This window comes from Helianthus annuus, chromosome 1 (genome assembly GCF_002127325.2).
Source record: "Helianthus annuus cultivar XRQ/B chromosome 1, HanXRQr2.0-SUNRISE, whole genome shotgun sequence".
Lineage (NCBI taxonomy): Eukaryota > Viridiplantae > Streptophyta > Magnoliopsida > Asterales > Asteraceae > Helianthus > Helianthus annuus.
This window is the reverse complement of record NC_035433.2, coordinates 75263730-75284795: the sequence shown is the minus strand read 5'-3', so window position 1 is coordinate 75284795 and position 21066 is coordinate 75263730. Positions and strand designations below refer to the sequence as shown.

Sequence of the window (21066 nt, the reverse complement as noted above, 5' to 3'; positions counted from 1 at the left end):
CGGATAAACCCTTTATCCAATAGTTCCTGTAGTTGAGTAGAGAGTTCCTTCAATTCTGCGGGGGCTAGTCGATAAGGCGCACGAGCTATGGGCGCTGCTCCGGGAGCTAGCTCGATTTGGAATTCGACCTGACGGTGGGGAGGGAGTCCAGGTAGTTCTTCAGGAAAAACCTCGGGGTAGTCACGCACCACTGGAAAATCTTCAATCCTCCTTTCCTTTTCCTGCGTGTTGGTGACAAGTGCTAAGATAGCGGTGTGCCCTTTTCGTAAACACTTCTGGGCCTTCAAGAATGAGATAACGCCTGAGATTTCTCCGCCTTTGCCACCTTGTATAACGAGGGGTTTGCCAGAACGGCGGGGAATACGAACTGCTTTCTCTTGACAGAGGATCTCAGCGCGATGCTTGGATAACCAATCCATACCGATGACGACGTCGAAGCTTCCAAGTGTAACAGGGAAAAGATCGATGCTAAACGTCTGACCAGACAGTTCTAGTTTGCAGCCTTTGATAACATGTGAGGCCTCGATGTTTCTACCATTAGCTAACTCGACGATATGATGAGAACTTAGTAACGAAAGCGGACGCTTAAGCTTCTTACTAATACGTAGGGACACATAACTAGCATCGGCTCCAGAATCAAATAATACAGAAACATAACAATCATCGAGTAGGAACTTACCCGCCACGACATTGGGGTCATTCCTCGCTTCTCCAACTCCAATCACAAAAGCCCTTCCCCTAGCACCATTCCCAGCATTGTTGTTCTGATCGTTGTTTCCAGCTCCCTGATTGTTGTTGCGGTTCTGGTTCAGTTCAGGGCAATTCTTCTTAAAGTGCCCCTCAGCTCCACACTGGAAACAACCCTTGGCGTTCCCGTGATGTTGTTGCTGCTGGTTCTGCCCCACGGGACGTGGACTCCTACAGTCCTTGGCCTCATGCCCCATCTTGTTACATCGCTGACACTGACTTTTCCCACAAGGCCCACTGTGATGTCGATTGCACTTGTTGCACTTGGGGTGGTTACCGCGATAGCCACCCTGTTGTTGAGTGCCCTTGTTGTTTTCAGTTTTCCTTTGCTGTGCTGGGGCCTGAGTGGGGTTAGCATCCTTGCTTTGATTTCCTTCCCACTTACGCTTGTTGTCACTAGAAGTTCCGACAGTAGCACTGATCCTTTTGGGCAACCTGCCCTCTTCTACGGCCTGGTCAGTAAGTTTGTGAGCAAGTCGAACGGTCGGCTGGATGGTAGTGAGGTTGGCTGCAGTCACATGGCTTCGAATTTCTGGAGCCAAACCCTTGACGTACAATTCGATTCTTCGATACATAGGCCGAGACATGTTTGGGCAAAGAGCAGCATAGTCATTGGACAGCTTGGTGTAGGTTTCAATCTCTGACCCAACCATCTTAAGCGCATAGTACTCGTTCTCAAGTTTGTGGATGTCATCTCGGTGACAGTACTCCTCCTTAATCATGTCCTTGAAATCCTCCCACGCAGTAGCATTAGCAGTTTCCAATCCAAACATCTGAATTTGCGCCTTCCACCAGGAAAGCGCGTTTCCTTCAAGCGTAGCAGTAGCAAACTTCACCCAATTCGCAGGGGGACACTCACAGACAGCAAAGACAGCTTCAACTTTCTCAATCCAGTGCAGAAGACCTATGGCACCCTCAGTGCCATTGAAAGGGAGAGGCTTGCAATCCATGAAAGTTTTGAAAGTACACACGGGTGGTTGCGCAGGTGCATGCTGACCTGTTCGTGAGAAGCGAAGCGTATTGACTTAGGGATAAAAGGCGTTGTGGCGGTAGGATCTAAGCATCCTAGGAATACGAGTTTACCTCCAGGGTGAGCTACGAAAGCTGCAGCCACCGTGTTAAGCAGGTTAGTGAATTGAGCCTGAGTCATGTTGATGTTTCCTCTTCCGCGTCCACTCATTGTCTTCATAATCAGAAAACATAGTATGAGTGTGATGTCGTAATGTAGCGAGAATGAGAGAGAAGAGAGAGGTGTATCTATCTAGTTAGGCACACTAGTACGTATAGCAAAACAGGAAACATAAGGTAAGCAAACAAGTAAACACTAGTCCGAGCTATGAGGTCTAATGTGTTGAGCCTTGCACTTGGAGTGTAGTGTCGTCGCGAGTCACAGGTTATAGTCTGGTTTTTCCCAAAAAGATTTTCCCTTTTTTTTTTTAAAACCAAGTTCACTATAACCAATGGCTCTGATACCAATCTGTCACACCCCCAAAAACCACATGCGGAACACCACCGCTTGGAGGCGTGACCGACCAGGATCCAGCCACCAGTTATACTGAGCATTGATTTAATAGTAGTAATATTTGCTATCCAAAGTAGTTAGCAACATCGTAGTTTAAGTTCGATAATTAGTTTAACAAAACAGCGGAAGCATAAACCAAATAGTTTTAAAGATAGTTCTTAGTTCAAGATAATTAAACCCAACACACGGGTTTTGACGAACACTACACATCCCCAAGCAGCAGCTCCTCAGTCACTGGTTACCTGCAAAGCATGCAGTAAGGGGTCAACAATAATGCTGAGTGAGTTCATTAGTTGTCCAGTTTTAGTTTACCAAAAACTTAAGTTGTTTAGATAAAGCATTTATAATCACGTTGTGGGGAGCTACCCCATCTGTAAGCTCACTAAACTGTAGATACCGAAACTGTTGACGGAAAGTTGTTGTGCGCCGAGTCAATGTCTATCGTCATTGACCAAGATGCAAGGTCTACTAGTTCACGCCCGATCTCCCCCGGTCACGGTGTGAGGTTGTCAAACCTAATAGCGCTATAAACTAATAACCCGTTCGCCCCCGGCGATTAATCGGTACTGTAAGCAGGGACTTAAAGTGATAGAGTTTCGTTTAGCATGTCTAGTTGTGATTTATAAATAATATCCAAACGTATCTCCCCCGGAGATAGTAGTTACCCATTCTGATTTCCCCCGGAAGTAATGGTTCGAAAGTGTTTTTCCCAAGGTTGGTAGTTTGTCCGTGTCCCTCCACGGGACGCATGCTTTTAGTGTGTGAACTCACCTTGGGTTGCTCGGCAGATTAGGTTACTTTGTCAAACACGCTGGTCACCACGTCCTAGCATGGTCACCAGTAGGTCAGGTTTGGTATACAAGCATTCACGTATAATCTACGCATAACTAACACGTAGCATGCAAACAAACAGACATGGGGTTATTGGGCCGGCCCTAATATTTACACAATCAAACAGCAACACATAGTCCAGTCAACAGGTAGCCCATATTAAACACATTATGGCCCAATAACCAAAGTGGACAGCCCAGTCGCAACAAGGTGGTCTCGAGTCGCAACCAGGAGGTCTCGGCTTGTGCTGGCTGGTTTCGAGTGGTGCAGGCTTGACTCGCAACCTCAGAGGTTCCGAGTCTGGTCTCGAGTCGCAACCGTTGCGGTCTCGAGTTGTCACGCTGTGGTTTCGAGTCGCAACCGTTGTGGTCTCGAGTCGCAACCGTTGCGGTCTCGAGTTGTCACGCTGTGGTTTCGAGTCGCAACCGTTGTGGTCTCGAGTCGCAACCGTTGCGGTCTCGAGTCGCAATGCTGTCCTTGTCTTGTTCACGTGCAGATTCAGATATAGTCAGCCTAATGGTACTAAGCATCAGGCCCAAATCAGGAAACAACCAATAGGATTTAACTAACAACTTACCCAAACTATCTATTAATCAATTATGGATCAAATCATAAGGGTTTTCACATATTCAACTATCATTCAATCATGTTCATAACAAGTTCATCATTTTAGGGTTTTCACTTTAACATGATCATACATTTTTATGAACCAAAATCACATATTTTAACAAGATCATCATGCAAGAACAAAGAAACATACATTTTGTAACCTTAAACATGTCTTGATTGGTTTAAACATCCCTAAAATATCATTCTTTTATTTATTTTGATCATTTTGCAAGACATCAACATGGAAAGGTTCATACACCCACAACCATTCACAATTCATACAAATCATGCAAAAGATTTCTAACTATTATTCTTTTAGTTCATCAAACACATATGATCTACACATTTTACATTACTAACCGGTTGTGAAGAAGGTGCCGAAACAAAGGAAAGGAACCGAGAAAATGAAGTGTCTGAGTGATGATGATCTTGACCGTGTTTCTTGTGAGATCCGAGCTTGAACCGAGAGTTGGAAGAGAATGGGGTGTTGTTTGGGGTTTCTAGTGAGAGAGAAAGGTGTGTGTGTGTTGGTAACTGATGAATGAAGAATGAGGGGAAGTTGGGATTTATATATAAGGGATCTCGAGTTGGGCTTGGGGGTTTCGGCCCAAACGATTTTGGCTCAAGAGGCCCAATCGAGACCGAGTGGCCCACTCGAGTCATGGTCTCGACTCACTAGTATATTCGCATAAAAAAATATATATAATACATACATACAACACATATCATGCAAAAAGTCACGTTTCCATTTAATAATATATATATACACAATGATAATACAAAATGTTCGCTCGGAAAAACCTAGAGTGTCACAAACACCCACCCCCGTCGCAACAACCACCACCACCACCACAACCACCCACCCCCGTCGCAACCACCACCACAACCACCCACCCCCGTCGCAACCACCACCACCACCGAACACCCACTGCCACCACCGTCACCGGAAGGATCGAGGGAGAGAGATCGAGGGAGGAGAGAGAGATCAAGGGAGGAGATGAACGGGAAAGAGGGTTTCGATTTGGGGGTTTTATTTGCCTTCATCTACCACCGCCGCCACCACCGTCACCACTACTGGAGTGGAGGCAGGTGAGGGTGGGAGGTGGTGGCGGAGTGGAGGTGGTGGCAGAGGATGTGGTGGTGTCTGCTGGAGTGGAGGGAGAACAGGGAGAAGAGGGAGAAGAGGTTGTGCAGACCTTAGAAGACATGGGTTCATATCTGTTTGAAGCAGAGGTCTTGCAGACCTTTTTTAATGAAAGGTCTACGAGAAAACAAACAAGCTGCAGACCTTATGTCTGCGCGTGGTCTGCGTGGCGCAGACATAAGAGGTTCTGAAGTGCTTGTACCAAAAAACAAACACCACCTTAGGGTATGTCTGGCATGGAGCTTTTAGGATCTTTTAGGAGCTTCTATCTTTATGCTTTTAAGAAAAAGCTCCTACTCAATAAAAAGTCTTGTTTGGTTGAAGGAGCTTGAAGCTTTTAGGTTAGGAGCTTGAAGCTTTTGGTTGAATGCTCCTACTAGTAGCGTTTAGAAAGAGCTACAAGTTTTTAGAAAAAAATGACTATTTTAACCTCTAAAGATAATGAACTTTTTAATGTACAAGCTTTTAAATTTTTAGTCATGTCCATTTTGGTCATTTTATATATTTTATTAAAAGATCCAGCTACTCTGCCAAACACCAAATTTATCAAAAAAGCTACAGCTACTAGCTACCAGCCATCAGTAGGGGTGCTTAACACGACCCGAACCCGAAAAATCTGCTTGACATACGAACCCGAACACGACTCGATTTTCCACGGGTTAACCCAAACACGACCCACTTGACCCGAAAATTTATTTTTTTGCTCTAAAATTTGATAACCATAGGTAAAACAAAATCCAACATCATAAATTAATACTTACCACAAAAATACAACCTTCAATAAGTTCTTTTGAACCAACAGATCATAGGATGTCAAAAGTTATAAATTATCACAAAATACATTCTCCAAAATACTTAAAGTACCAAAAGATGATAAAATTTAAAAAACAAATGAAGTTGCTTCAACAAAATATAACATGTGCTGGTTTTCAATCTTCACTTTCCATTCCATCTTCACCACCATTTTGTTGAGAAATAACATCTTCAATAATAGCATCCATTGCTTCCCTTTCTTTTTTTTTTTTTTTTTTTTTTTGCAAACCTATGACAAAAAAATAAATGCACTGACATTCAACATTGAACAACATAGTACAACGAGATAAAAAAGGAAATACAACATTACCTGAATCTCCAAAAAGCCAATCCCGACTACATATCAGTTACTCAACAATTTGTGGGGTCAATGTGCTACGATATTGATCAAGAACTCTTCCACCAATACTAAAAGAAGCTTCTAAAGCAACAGTTGATACTGGAATAGATAAAACATCTCTTGCCATTCTACACAAATTTGGATAACGATATGCATGTGCTTTCCAAAAATCAAGAACTTGGACATTTTGAGATAAATCAATTCTTTGTTCATCTAAATACATCTCAAGTTCCCTCTTTTTCGAAGTTGTATTAATAATATCAAATGTTTCAAACTCCTACAAAATTATAAATGACAATCAGACACTATGCAGAGAAAGTTAGACATAAGCAAAACAAAGAAATGGTGTGTATCTAGTATTTCAATCAGACACTCTCCCGATTTTGTATCTAGTATTTCAAAATAGTTCCATACCTTTGAAATCAACTTTCTCTTTTTCCCCCTAACTTTGGATGGAACATTAGAATTCAAAGATTCAATATCTTCATCATCATCGTTGACAATAACCGGTTCACTGTTATGATTATCCGTCACAAAATCTACAAAAAAAAATATTCAATAACCGGTTCATTATTATGATTTTCACATATCTAATATCTACTATACATAAAACTAAACAAATGTTTAAAGATACCTTGCTTTTTTATGTTTTTCTTCATTGTCTATTAGAAGATTAGAACCTGCGGCAAAAAATAAGCATATATAAGACCTTACACCTAAAATATGAAAAAAATCAAGTTATATTCAGGTTAAATAACCCTCAAACTTCACAATCCTTACATCTAATATGCTTATTTAAGCATAACTTTACATTGTCGATTACTATAATGATTTTGAATATTATATTTAGATAACAACAGTAAACAAAGGAATAATTTAGGATCTGCCATTAAAGAACGATAGTGCTCTGTATTTTTGAAGTGCCAGACTTTAAGATTATATATTGGACTTTTGGCAAAGGGTTTAGACAATTGAGAATTGAAATTGGCGCCTGAATCACAAATCGTTTCATCTTCTATCTTGGAATGAAGCAAATCTGAAATACGCCGCCCTAAATGCCCAATCAAATATATGATGATCTGTTTACAATAAAGTTTTAACTAATTAAACAAATCCTCAACTTTTTATATTGGCAGATTCTAAACTTTATATATATATAATAAATGGGTCAACCCGCGAACCCGACGGGTTTGACCCGAACCTGACCTGTTTAGCTAAACGGGTTCGCGGGTTCAACCTGAAACTGACCCGAACCCGTTTAGGGTAAACCCAAACCCAAAAAAGTCGTGTTAGGTTCGTGTCGGGTTTTTGTGTCGTGTCGAAAATTCACGCCCCTAGCCACCAGCCACCAGCTATTTTTGCCAAACATACCCTTAGTTCGTCACCATACCAGTATTTCGGAAAAAACTCTTATTTCAAATTAAATTTATACCAGCATGGTGAGAAAACAAATAAAAGACACCGCGTATCACGACTTTAATCTGTATGACTGTTGGTATCACTGATATAATAGTGTTCGATTGATGTAAAACAAGTTTCAATATTTTTTGGCATATCACAACTTTAGTTTTTATGTTTTCTCTTTCGGTTGCTATAGCGAGTGTCGGTACCATAATGAAACAAACCAGTAACACTAAATTCCTGTTAAGATCTGAGTTTGATATTTGCAAACTAATAATGATTATCACAATACAATTCACAAATAGAGAGATATTATCATAAACTGTTTTCTATTGATTCAATTACTCAAAAGTTTTATAGTAATGATTTTACAATCTCGCCAATCACTCACTAGAGCTATTCGTACAAAATAGAATGTATGTGAAGGGATGAATAGATCACTAACAGGTGTGATCTATTTATACAAGTACTAAAGCTATGTTCGTGACGTGCTGACGTCACCCTGATAATAACATCTAACATTCCTAACAGAAAAGATTCTCAGATGTTTTGAAATGTTTTGAAACATCTGAGTTAATCTTATCCTTTGATCTAGGCTATGCTAAACATTAATGAAATAACAACATTAAGAAAACACTGTCTAAGTTATCCTCTGTTGTAGTTGTCCAAACAACTATTTGACCTAACAGATGTTTGGCCTTCTACATCAGACTTTTCCTTGATCAGAGCTTTGGTCTTCAAACAGATGCTAGCCTTCAACAATTGTTGGTACTCTTGAACAACGATTCCAAGACTTCATCAGATGTTAGCCATGCTCTTGAACATATGTTCAGGATTCACTATCTTTGGGGAGATAATTGCTTCATTGACTGTTTATTTCTTGATCTGATAGTCATGTCTTGGCTTTTGGATATCATCTGTTCTTTTGTAGGTCCAACAATTCCCGTTGCAATTCCCCGAAAATTTAACTAGTTTAACACTTCAAAATTACGAGAAAAAAATCTATTAAACGAATCTCAAACAAGTATTGTAATTCTTTTATAATAAAGATAAGCATCCACATTCCGCATAAGTAGAAGTTTGGTCAAAGGTCAAACTTTGAACATGAAGATACACTTCTATCATGATCAATGGTTGAAGAATCTATATTTTGTCACATTCATCATTATACAACTATATAATTATAGACAATATCACCTTCACCTTTTAGTCCTAATAAAAAATCAAGCATTAGGTGAAGACACTAAGAAAGTTTTGTGGTTAAATGGCAGAACTACAAATAACATCTAATGATAAAAAAAACTTGTCATGGCGGAGACCGTCGGTGGTATGACCTCTGCAAAGTGGTGTTCCTACCTACACTCGAACTAGTTGTCGCATGCTAAATCAAGGGTGTTAAATAACCGAAATAACTACACAGTGACGGTGCCATAACAACAAGATGATGGGTCCGACGCCGGTGATTATTGTGATGCTCGTGTTCTGATTCTATATGATTGTGTGATGTGTCTTTGTGAAGTAGCACCAGAAGATAGTGGGTTCAAAACGCTCGCCAACTATGAGCATGGAGTCTAGTTCCATGATGGGTGCATTGAGTCATGGTTAGAGGACCATCCAACATGTCCCTTGTGTCGAATTCATTTTCTCGGTCGGTTTGTCTCCAGCTAAGGGCATACTTGTTAAAGCTCAGGGATGATATGGTCTCCTACCACAACAATGCTCTTGAGAATGTGGCTATCTCCATTAGGGTTTGTGACGACTCCTAACCACGCTAATTGATATGTTACGATTATTTCATTCATTCAATGTAATTTAAAATATAAACTAGTCAGATGACCTCGTGTTTAGTGGCATATCATACTTTTTTTCGGTGGATGAGCAATGTAAAGAGAATTTAGGTCATTCGTATAGTCTCTAACAAATCACTGGTTCATTAGTTTCATCTATGGATTTTTTTAATTTTTTGTGTCTACTTTCTAAGTTTTTAATACATGTAAAATATGACTTTATTTTTTAATTACATCTTAGAACTTTTGTGTAATAAAACCACAGTAAATATTACTATATGGACTTTGTTTGCCAACTTACCGTTATTCGAATACAACTTTTTTTTCCAAATAAAATTTACATGAACACATTTGTCTTGCCTTTTTTAAAGTTTCAATTAACAGTTCTCTTGAGTTTTCTTTTTCATTTCTAATTTTTAAGTTTCAATTAACCCAATAGTTTTACTTTTTTTATAACTTTCGTTTGTTAGTTTTTGTTAAATAAAAACAAATTACACGGTTGCACTAAAAAATTTTCTCGACATTCCGAAATAAATCTTATTAATAATAAAGTTGTATTCGAAATAATGGTACTGTGATGAACTGAGTCGCCACTGACCGAACAACTTTCATACCGATTATCGGATTCGGTATCGGTATTCGCTTTTATGGTTTTCTATCGATTTAAAACACGACTTTAATGTTTTGAGTTACATCACACAACTTTCATGTAAAAAAACATTGTTAATATCACTATATCAACCCGGTTCGGCTCCATACCGATATTTCGGAAACAATTCTTTTTCAAATAAAACTTATATCCGCAAGGCAAGAATTTTTTTCAAAAGCAACCATGTACAACATATCATGACTTTATTCTATACAGATGTTGATACCGTAACGGTATCTATATTTTAGTTTTCAATATATGTAAAACAAGTGTCGATATCTTTTTGGCATATCACAACTTTATTTTTTAGGTTTTCTTGTTTGGTTACTATAAGGAGTGTCGGTACCATAGTAAACGAGTATCAATACCATAATGAATTAAACGAGTACCAACTGAATTTCTACCGCAACGCTCTGAAAATTTTACAAGTTTACTACATAATGCAATTTTTAAAGTTGGTACAGACAGTGACATGTGAAAAGTTTTAATACTTCATTTACCAGAAAAAGAATCTATTAAACGGATCTCAAACAAGTATTGTAAATATTTTATACAAAAATAATGAGAAGCATCCAAATTCCACGTAAGTAGAAGTTTAGTCAAAAGTCAAACTTTGAACATGAAGATACACTTCTATCAAGATCAAACTTTGAACATGAAGATACTCACATACATCACTGTATACCTAAATATATATATATATACACAATATAACCTTCATCATTTATACTAAAACAAAAGTCTAGCATTAGGTGAAGAGATTAAGAAAGTTTTGTGGTTAAATGGCGGAACTACAAATAACTTCTAATGATAAAAAACTTACCATGGCTGTGGTCGCCGGTGGTTTGACCTCAGCAAAGTGGTGTTCCCGCCTACGCTCGAACCGTTTGTCGCATGTTAAATCAAGGTTGTTAAACAACCGAAATGACAACATAGTGACGGTGCTGTCACAAAAAAAAAGATGTGTCGGACGGTGATAATTGTGATGCTCGTGAGCCGATTCCATATGAATGTATGGTATGTCTTTGTGAAGTAGCACCAGAAGATAGCGGGTCCAAAAGGCTCACCAACTGTGAGCATGGAGTCCAGTTCCATGATGTGTGCATTGAGTCATGGTTAAAGAACCATCCAACATGTCCCTTGTGTCGGAGTCATGTTTCTCGACCGGTTTGTCTCCGGCTAAAGGCATACTTATTAAAGCTCAAGGATGATATGGTCTCCTACTGCAATAATGCTCTTGACAATGTGGCTACCTCCATTGGAGATTGTGCCGACTCCTGAACATGTTAATTCATATGTTACAATTATTTCATTCATTCATTGTATATTAAAATATAAACTAGTTGATGACCTCGCGCGCTTCGCGCGAATCATGTTTTTTTTCAATGGATGAACAATGTAAAGAGTAATTTAGAGTATTCATATAGCCCGTAACAAATCAATAGGTCATTAGTTTCATTTGTGTTTTTATTGTCCCTTGTCTCCTTTTTAAGTTTTTTTTTATATATGTAAAACACGAATTTATGTTTTGAGTTACATGATATAACTTTTGTGTAATAAAATCATTGTAAATATTACAATACCGACTCGATTCGTTGCCTTACCATTATTTCAAACCCAACTCTTTTTCAAATAGCTGTCTTGACTCTTTTTTTTTAAGTTTCAATTAATAGTTGTCTTGACTTTCTTTTTTAATTTCTATTTTTTAAATTTCAATTACACACCATATACTATAAATAGTATACATTTTTAACCAAATCATTTTACTTTTTTTATTACTTTCGTCCGTTAGTTTTTTGTTTATAAAAACTTAACGCGGTTGCGCTAATTTTTTCTCTACATTCGGTTATAAATTTTATTTAAAATAGAGTTGTATTCAAAACAATTGTACGGTGACGAATTGAGTCAGTACCAACCAAACAACTTCGGTGTTAGTGTTATTAAATTCGGTATCGGTATTCGCTTTTATGATTTCAGTTGATGTAAAACACGACTTTTATTTTTTGAGTTACATCACACAACTTTTGTGTAATAAAACCATTATAAATATCACTATATCAACTATGTTCGTCATTGTACCAATCTTTCAAGAGAAAAAAAAAACTCTTTTTTCAAATATAATTTATATCGGCATGGTGAGAAAAAAATATTTAAAAGCAACCGCGTATCATGACTTTAATCTATATGAATGTTGGTACCGTACCGGTACTACTGATGTTATAGTTTTTGATCGATGTAAACAAGTGTTAATATTTTTTTCGCATATCACAACTTTAGTTTGTTCTCTTTTGGTTGCTATAGTGAGTGACAATACCATAATGAACCAAACCAGAAACAACTAAATTTCCGCCGCAATCTGCGGAAAATTTTACTAGTTTTATACTTCAAAATTACGAGAAAAAAAATCTATTAAGCAAATCTCAAACAAGTATCGTAATTCTTTTATAATAAAAAACACATTCCACATAAGTAGAAGTTTGGTCAAAGTTCGAACTTTGAACATGAAGATACACTTCTATTATGATCAATGGTTGAAGAATCTATATTTTTGTCACATTCATCATTATATAACTATATATTTATAGACAATATGACCTTCACCTTTTATACCCAATCAAAAATTAAGCATTACGTGAAGACACTAAGAAAGTTTTGTGGTTAAATGGCAGAACTACAAATAACATCTAATGATAAAAAACTTGCCATGGCAGAGGCAGTAGGTGGTATGATCTCGGCAAAGTGGTGTTCCTGCCTACACCCGAACTGGTTGTCGCATCTTACATCAAGGATGTTAAACAATCGAAATGACAACATAGTTACGGTAACATCACAACAACACGATGTGTCCGACCTCTGTGATGATTGATACTGATGCTTGTGTGCCTATTCTATATGACTGTGTGGTGTGTCTTTGTAAAGTACCACCAGGAGATAATGGGTCCAAAAGGCTCACCAATTGCGAGCATGTGGTCCAGTTCCATTCCATGATGGGTGTATTGAGTCATGGTTAAAGGACCATCCAACATGTCCTCGAAGTCATGTTTCTCGACCGCTTTGTCTCGGCTAAAGGTATACTTGCTAAAGCTCAAGGATGATATGGTCTCCTACTACAACAATGCTCTTGACAATGTGGCTACCTCCATTGGAGATTGTGACGACTCCTGAACATGCTAATTCATATGATACAATTATTTCATTCATTATTCATTGTATATCAAAATATAAACTAGTTGATGACCTTGCGCGCTTCGTTGCGGATCTTTTTTTTTCATTAGATGAACAATGTAAGAGTAATTTAAGTTATTCATATAGCCCGTAACAAATCAATGGTTTGTTAGTTTCATTGTTTTTTAGTGTTCCATGTTTACTTTCTATTTTTTTATACAAACATATGTTCTTTACAAATTGCATCATAGATGGTTACAAAATAGAAGTATTGATTCTTCTTATGTTTGTTCACAAAACCATGAATTTAAAATAGAAGCAGTGATTTTTCTTGAATTTGGTCACAAAAGAGGTTCAACCTTTGTCGAATCAATCTAATTAAACCAAACCTTTGTCAAAACAATATGGGTTGTACTGTTTTTCCCAAAAATTACAGGCTAAACCATTAATTACGGTTTTAAAAAATAACAAACCAAATTGTTCAAATTTTATATAGCAGTCAAATAATAAGTTGATTCAAAAAGTTTGTTGCTTTGAACTGGGTTTTAACCTCCATTGTATTGTTTTGTCAAATAGTAAAAGTGCTTTATGACATAATTTACATGTTGACAAAATAAATAAGTGAACAAAATTCATGACATAATTTACATGTTGACAAAATAAATAAGTGAACAAAATTCAATGGTCACTTCTGCTTAGACCATCGGTTTCAAGTTTCATCGGTAACACAAGTTTAATTTGTCAATGTGGAATAGTCCACTTGGTATCAGACCATTGGTTTCAAGTTTCATCGCTAACACAAGTTGAATTTGTCAATGTGGAGTAGTCCACTTGGTAGATGCACATGCTTTTTAAAGGTGATGTTTCAGGTTCAAACTTAGCCAAATGAGAATAATTTAGTAGGGTTAAGTTCACGTACAAAGTGCTCTGGATAATAAATAAGTAATGAAGGAAGCATGGTAATGTGCACGAAGATTAAGACCATGTGTAGTGGTACATATGAATAATGCTCTCACCCTTAGGCATTATGTGACACGTGGCAGTCCACCTACATAAGTTTTCATGCTTCCTGATTTTTTTTAATAAGTGTCATCTACGTTCTTGTGGTTTATCCAAATGTGACATGTAGAGCTCAAAACCCACGGGATTAAAATGCCACTTATTCACTTAATAAGGGGGTAGAAGAAATATTTTCGAAATTATGGTTCTCAACTATTAACATTTATACCAAAACAATATGGGTTGTAAATTTTCTTTTGCAAAAAATACAGGCTAACCCAATAACTATGGATTTAAAAAATTACAAACCAAATTGTTCAATTTTTATTCAAAAGTTTGTGGCTTTGAACCGGATTTTAACCTCCATTGTATTGTTTTGTTAAATTGTAAAAACGTTTTATGACATAATTTACATGTTGACAAAATAAATAAGTAAAAACACTTATTTATGTGTTGGTAGAGTCACATGTTTTTTTAAAAGAGAGATCTTAGGTTAAAATTTGAGCAAGGAGGAAAAATGTAGAATTATTGGTGTAAATAAGTAAGATTTGCCGTTAAAGAAAAACACAAGTCGAGTTTGGCAACGACTCCAAGTCTCGGTTCTTTCAAATTAATTGGTGTAAATAAGTAACATTTGCCGTTAAAAGAAACACTAAGTCGAGTTTTCCAACGACTCCAAGTCTCGGTTCTTTCAACTTAAAATATGTCTTTTTCTCTTACTTTGAATTTCTAAATTTATGGGCCATATATACATTATGGGCTTGCACTATAAGACTACCAAAGCCCACCGAAGACTATTTTCTGCTAGAATATAACAAACCCTAATCACACATCATCATCATCCTGCTTATATATATTCAAGCCTCCATTTCTTCAAACATTCATCTCTCCTCTTTAACCATTTTCTAATGTTTGTTCAAAGAAACCGAAACTATGTTTTCTTTTTCAGCTTCTAATTTCCGTTTATTTTGAGTTTTACTTTGTTGGTTTATTTAATCGAAGAATGATTCGATCCGTGTACAATAAGCCGATGCTCTGGATAATAATAAGTAATGAAGGAAGCATGGTAATGTGCACGGAGATTAAGTAACATTTAGGTCGTCATGTCTGCTCCCTCTGAATTTCTCTGATTTGGGGGCCTGGATTAGACCTACACTTCCTTTTTTATTTATTTATTTGTTTAAAATAATTGGTTGAATTAACAAAATTGAATATATTATTAAAAGAACCTGATGTATAAAAGCAGGGATCGATTGCCTTTGTGAATCGGTCTCCCGTAAACGTCAGGGAAATAGAGTGGGCATCGTTATTGGGTGAACCTCTTGATTTTTTTTCATGACGGACAAGGTTCAGTAAACGAAGCTATATTTCTTTTTGCTGTTTTTAACTTATTATTATATATTTAGTTTGATTAAAATCTTGATTTTTTGAGGTTGAAATTGTACCCGGAAAGTGAATGAAGGGTAATGAAAATTGTGTATGAAAAAAGTTGAGATGGTTTATACTTTTTTTGTTGAATTTTTTAGGGGTTTTTGGTTAAAAATTGGTTACTAACGGCAGTTAATATTAACAACCAACTGTTTAATGTTAATTGGTTTCGGTTAATTAATCTGTGTGCCTCTTGCAAATGTCAAATGGACTGGGCCAAATGTTATTATATGATTTGAAACGTAAAACAATGAAACGTTTATATAGATGTGATATGAAACGTAGAACCATAAACGTTTATATAGTAAAAGTTGACATGATTAAAATGGATAAAAATGATAGAGACCAAAGTCGAAAGGTTTAATATATAATAAAGTTTTAATCGTTCTATGTTGTTATCCAACCTGAGTAGTTTTCAAAAATATGTTTTTTTAATTACTCACATAAAAAAGTTAGTTGAAATGTAAACCAAACAGAAATTCTACTCACACGAGTATAAAATATAATATAAAATAAGCATGTAAAATGGAAAGATTGAAAAGGTTAAACTTGGAACTTTAGAAACTTAAGAGGGTCAAAATGATTTTTTTTTTTGAATAAAAAAAGTCAAAATGATATTTAACAAAGTTTTTAAACGCAATGATACATTAGTTATTTAAAAAAGATATTAATGAAGAAAAGTTAAAGTTATTGCTAGAAAATTATAGTAAAAAACTTTATAGGTTAAAAAAGTACATGGGTAAAGTTGAAACACTAGAAATCGTAAGAGTTAGATTGTAAACTTTTTAAAATGGAGTCGGGGTAAAATAGCCGATTGCTAAAATGGTTGGGACTTGTAAAATAGAGTAGAAGCTAAAACTCTCAATCGTGAAAGAGTATGTGCTAAATTGCTAATTGCTGAAGTGAATGGAACTTGTAAAATAGTAGGGGCTAAAATTGCAAATATGAAAGTAGAGAGGCTAACCAAAGTCGATGGAAAACCCCATTGACTTTGGGTTTAAGATAGTTTAGAATGTATGAGTAAGGGGTGTTTGGGATTCCTTTAAAAAGACTTATTAACTTATATAAGTAATAAATGAGAAGTTAAAAATTCTGATTTTTTAAAAATGACTTCTCAACACACAAAATCCTTCAAAATAAACTATAACTCAAACACTCAAAAAACAACTTATTAACTTTTATAAGTCAATAAGTCATAATTTGCTCCAAAATAAGCTAACCCAAAAACCCCTAAATTGTTGGACCCAAGTATACAAATACAAGATTTTCAGCCATTGACTTTTCCTTGTTTTTCACTAATTTCAGTTGTTACAAACCAAAATGTTTTGAGAGATAAAAAAAAAAATAGAACACAATTAGATTTTGCTAATAAGTGAAAATAACTTTGGATATTATGCTTGCCTGGATTGTGGCTCACACCACCATTTGAAACAAACGGAATTTTTGGCAAATTGAATGGATCCCTCATCTAAGCCGGGACCTTTGATAGAGATGGGGCTAGCGTGGTTGCCTTCACACTCGTGAGGGAAATTGCTTCAAACCAATAAAAAAGTTAGCTAATGAAATTCACCTAGGTAGCTTTTTATATTATTCTATTATTATATTATCTAACTAGGTTATAAACCCGTGTATTACACGGGATTGAATAAATAAATTTTATATACTGTTGATGCAACAAATAATAGACCAAGGATAGTAGCCAGGCTGGTTAGGCAAAAGGGTTGAAAGGTTCAATATTGCCTAACGCAGGTCGTGGGGTCCCCCCACGTTTGCAAGACGTGGAAGGAGGTTCACTAGTTTGTTCTTGTTGTTTGCTATGGGTCCTCTTCTGAAACGTGTTCAGATTTGGATGAAAGAGCAAACAGAATGTGTGTGTTAGAAGTGAAGGAAAGTATCTTGCAAGAAGCAAGTACTGATGATGTATGGCCAGAGATTTCGGGAAATCAAGGCTGGCCTGGAATGTCCCCGGAAGTAAATGAAGTGTCTCATATATAGGAGAAGGCATCTCACAAAGAGGAATGCATTTGACTAGTGACCCTGCTTGCAGTGAGGGGCTTACCCTTTCGGGGGTTAAAGCCTTTTGACCCCTGGATAATAGAGTGTGCTCTGCAGACCTGCATTGCTTTTGCGGCTGGGTTGGTGAAGTGATTTCGAGGATGTGACTATTTACTGTTCTCACACTGCTTTACTTCACCTCATCCATTTTTCAACCTTCGAACTCTTTAACCCTTTGAGTACTCAAGTATTTTAGTCATTTTATTTTGTCTTGAGCTACCCCCGTCATCAGCCCCCCAAGTCAGAGGTTTTTGGGGAATTGCTTCAAAGACGTCTGACTTTTATACGTGTATTTTTACTGTCCAAGGGCTTCAGAGGTTTAAAGGTTTGAAGGTTGGAAACGATTAGTGTTTTTGAATTTCAAAATTTTGACTAGACAGTTGACAAGACCCGTGGCAGTTTGTCAGGCGGCGGTTATTAATTCCGCGCTTTAATAATTATCTTTTATCTCATTTGTTTATATATTTGTATTAGAAGATTATCACTTGCTCATTTTTCTCTCAAGTTTTCCCCCTTTTCATATCAGGTCAGTTTGCTTTGGTTATTTTCTTGTTAATTTGTTCATATCATGGGTGCTCGTAAGGATATGGCAAAATCCTTTTCTCGACTGACCCAAGAGGAAGTCGATTTGTTTTCTATGGAATGGGGTATAGGGACGAAGTATAGACCGGTTGCCCCGACCTGTGATAAATCTATCAATGAATGTCCTTCTGGTATGATTGCCTTATATTGTCGACATTTTGAGTTCTCCAATCTTCGCTACCCTTTTTCCAACTTTGTTTTGAATATTCTGGAGTATTACCGAGTATCTTTTGGTCAGATTCACCCCCTAGGTATGGCTAGGGTTTTACATTTTGAAATTTTGTGTCGGGCCACCGGGTATGACCCATCTCTGTTGTCTTTCCGTCGCTTCTTCCGGCTTGCTAAAAATGGTGATTGGTTCACCTTTGAGACCAGTCAAGTTGATACTTGTTTAATTTCCTCCATGGTTTCTACACTTGGGGTCTGGAAGGACCGGTTTTTCTGGGTGTCGGAGGAGATTGTTCCTTTCAAACTTGTTTGGAGACACCCAGATGCCGTTCTGAACGAACCGGAGCCTGTTGCTTCTGACATAAACATTCATTTTTTAGAAACTCTTAGGGAGTGCCCTTCGAGGCTTCGCCCCTTTCCTGAGCATTTGTTGGTGTTGTTGGGTATAAGTAAACTGTGGGAAAAGGCCAACCGGGATCCGGTGCTTATTAGAGATGGGAAAAATGCGTTTATTCTTTGCTTGCTCTTTTTACTCCTTTTTTCGTTGTTTGCTCATGTGCTTTTTTATTTGTCTTGCACTTATGTCTGCTCTTGATTTCATTAAAAGCGATGATACCTCTGATGTTGGCTTTGATGATGTTGCTGCTACTCCCAGTGAGAATGTGGTTGTTAAGGGCTCTGATTATAGGTTTGAGGGTTCTGGGTATGTGAATGTTCCGAATGTCAAAGGCTTTACCAAGGCAACTGCTTCCAAAGGTTCCACTCGTCGCTCTCAACGTCATCTGAAAGGTGTTGAGCAGCCTTCTGGTTCAGAGCCTATCGATGTTAGTGATGATATTGAGGTATCAACGGATCAATCTATGGATGTTGACAAGGGTAAGGAGAAGGAGTTGATTGTTTCGAGCAAGAAGAAGAAATTAATCAAGAAAGGTGCCACTCCTGCTATTCAAGGTTCGTCAGTCAAAAGCGTTGAGAGCTTCGAAGGTTCAGAGGGTCAAGACATTTATGTGCCCAACTGGGGGGTTAAGGTTGGTGATAATTTTAAAGATCCCGCTATTTGTGCTGAAGCTCTTGCTCATTTTGCTCCTCCCGGCGTTCGAAGCGCCATATCTGAGATGGAAGCTGATCATTTTATTTCTAGGATGATGCTCAGTTCTTGCAACCTTTCTGCCTTTTTGGCTGAAGGTGTCACTCGTTTTGCTAAAGGGATGCAAGAATATGAAGAATCTTCCAAGAAAAAGGATAAAATGAAAGCTTCGATTGCCGCGATAAAGAAGGAGATAGCTTGTTTTGCTGAGAAGGAAGAAGCATGGTCGAAGAAGGTTGATGATTTGTCTAAGCAGCATGAGATTGAGATGAGTGATTTTAAGAAGAGCTTTGAGGCTGATCGAGAGAAGCTGAAGGCAAACAGGGAAGCTTTGTTTGTTCAACAGAGGGCTTTTGATGCGGAGAAGGAAGGTTTAAAGGCTGCAGTTGCTCGAACCACCAGTGATAATCAGTGGTTGATTGAGCAAGGTTTTCAACAGGTTGTTACCTACCTTCTCCACTCCAAGGAGTTTAATTCCGCACTTGGCGAAGTTTACACAAAATTACTTAACTTGGGGAAACATCAGGGCCTCATTGCCGGGTACAAGCTTCATGAGTCTGGACAACCTTTGGAGAAGTCTCCTTTATTTCGTCCTGAGGCTTCTAATGTTTTCAAGGGTTCCGTTGAACAGATGGAGAGGCTGACTTATCCTTATATCCATCAAGTTTCTGCTTGTTTTGGTAAGCCTCTGACTGTTTTGCAAGATTTGAAACCCGAAGGCCTTAATGAAAAAGTATGTTCTGAAGTCTTGGATTCTGTTTCGAGGAAGAGGTCCTATTCTGGGGACAGTGATGACACCCCTTCAGGAGAACCAGATGCTTCGAAGGATGCAAGCTTGGAGGCTTCAGCAGTGGGTGGTGATGGTGGTGTAAAGGCGAAGAAGCTGAAGAAAGCAAAGAAAGTTAAGGGCGAAGGTTCCGGGGTCTCCAAGCCTTCTGCCGATGCTTAATGGATATTCGTAGCTTTCTTAGCACTTTAAAAACAATTTTATGGTTTGTGATGTTATCTTTAAACAATATTAGGCTTTTAGGAACCCTTAAGGTTCCTGTTGGTTGTGTTAGGCCTGTGTGGCCATTTGAACAATATCTTTAACTTTCAAGTCACTAGGGCTTGATTTAACTTGCTTTTGAATGGTTGAAAGTCCTTCAGGGCTTTCTTGGTTATGATATTATGCTTAACTTTTTTTTTGTGTTATGTTCTTATACATGTGCTTATTTTGTTAGGGCAACTTAGTTGGTTGTAAGCTTTTAAGCCTTTAACCCTTTTGGCTATCTATAGATAGATTAAAGCCTTTGAGGTTTTGAGCTGTTATCTCGAGGGTTTGAAGTCTTGAAGACTTCATGGTGTTTTTGTTTGATTTTGTTTATGTTTCTTAGGATTTTTATTCAGGCTACATTATTTTTATGACTTTGTCTTTGTTGAGTTTGCATTGTCCTTATGTTTTTTATACCTTAAAGGGTTCAGTGCTGCAGTCACTTAGCCTTGGTATTTTTAACAAGAAGGCATAGCACCTATCCTATTTATTTTCTTGTTTTTGTAAGCATGTTTGTTGATTTTAAGGCTTAAGGAACATTTGGTGTAGGCTGTCCAAACCTGTCTATGAGACTTTTTGTTATTGCTAATAAGTCTCATGGAGTTTTATTGATCTAGGAACTCACCCCTTATTTAGGTCCATTCAACCCTTGAACCTATTGAGCGATGTGGCCTGGGAGCTCAACCCCTTACATGGCCCTTGCCAT

The 21066-nt window shown here is 37.5% G+C and overlaps 1 protein-coding gene and 2 non-coding genes across 3 annotated transcripts; 2 read left to right on the top strand and 1 right to left on the bottom strand.

Moving 5' to 3' along the window:
* Positions 1–6013: 6013 nt before the first annotated feature.
* On the bottom strand, positions 6014–6665 carry LOC110911936 (zinc finger BED domain-containing protein DAYSLEEPER-like). The gene is made up of 3 exons (XM_022156622.1): positions 6641–6665; positions 6421–6545; positions 6014–6283 (listed from the first exon to the last, which is right to left on the bottom strand). The coding sequence occupies exons 1-3, from the start codon at positions 6663–6665 to the stop codon at positions 6014–6016; spliced, it is 420 nt and encodes a 139-aa protein (XP_022012314.1).
* Positions 6666–15057: 8392 nt separating this feature from the next.
* On the top strand, positions 15058–15165 carry LOC118483112. The gene has a single exon (XR_004869600.1). It is a non-coding gene; the product is annotated as a small nucleolar RNA snoR100 (small nucleolar RNA).
* A 78-nt stretch (positions 15166–15243) lies between these two features.
* Positions 15244–15377, top strand: LOC118483120. Its single transcript, XR_004869614.1, has one exon. It is a non-coding gene; the product is annotated as a small nucleolar RNA snoR74 (small nucleolar RNA).
* Positions 15378–21066: the final 5689 nt, after the last annotated feature.

Coding starts and splice junctions, on each gene's coding strand:
- LOC110911936 (XM_022156622.1), bottom strand. CDS start 6,665: ATGAAGAAAAACATAAAAAAGCAAG. Junction 6,546..6,640: donor GAAAAACATAAAAAAGCAAG/GTATCTTTAAAC, acceptor TTTTTTTTGTAG/ATTTTGTGACGGATAATCAT. Junction 6,284..6,420: donor AGAGAAAGTTGATTTCAAAG/GTATGGAACTAT, acceptor ATAATTTTGTAG/GAGTTTGAAACATTTGATAT.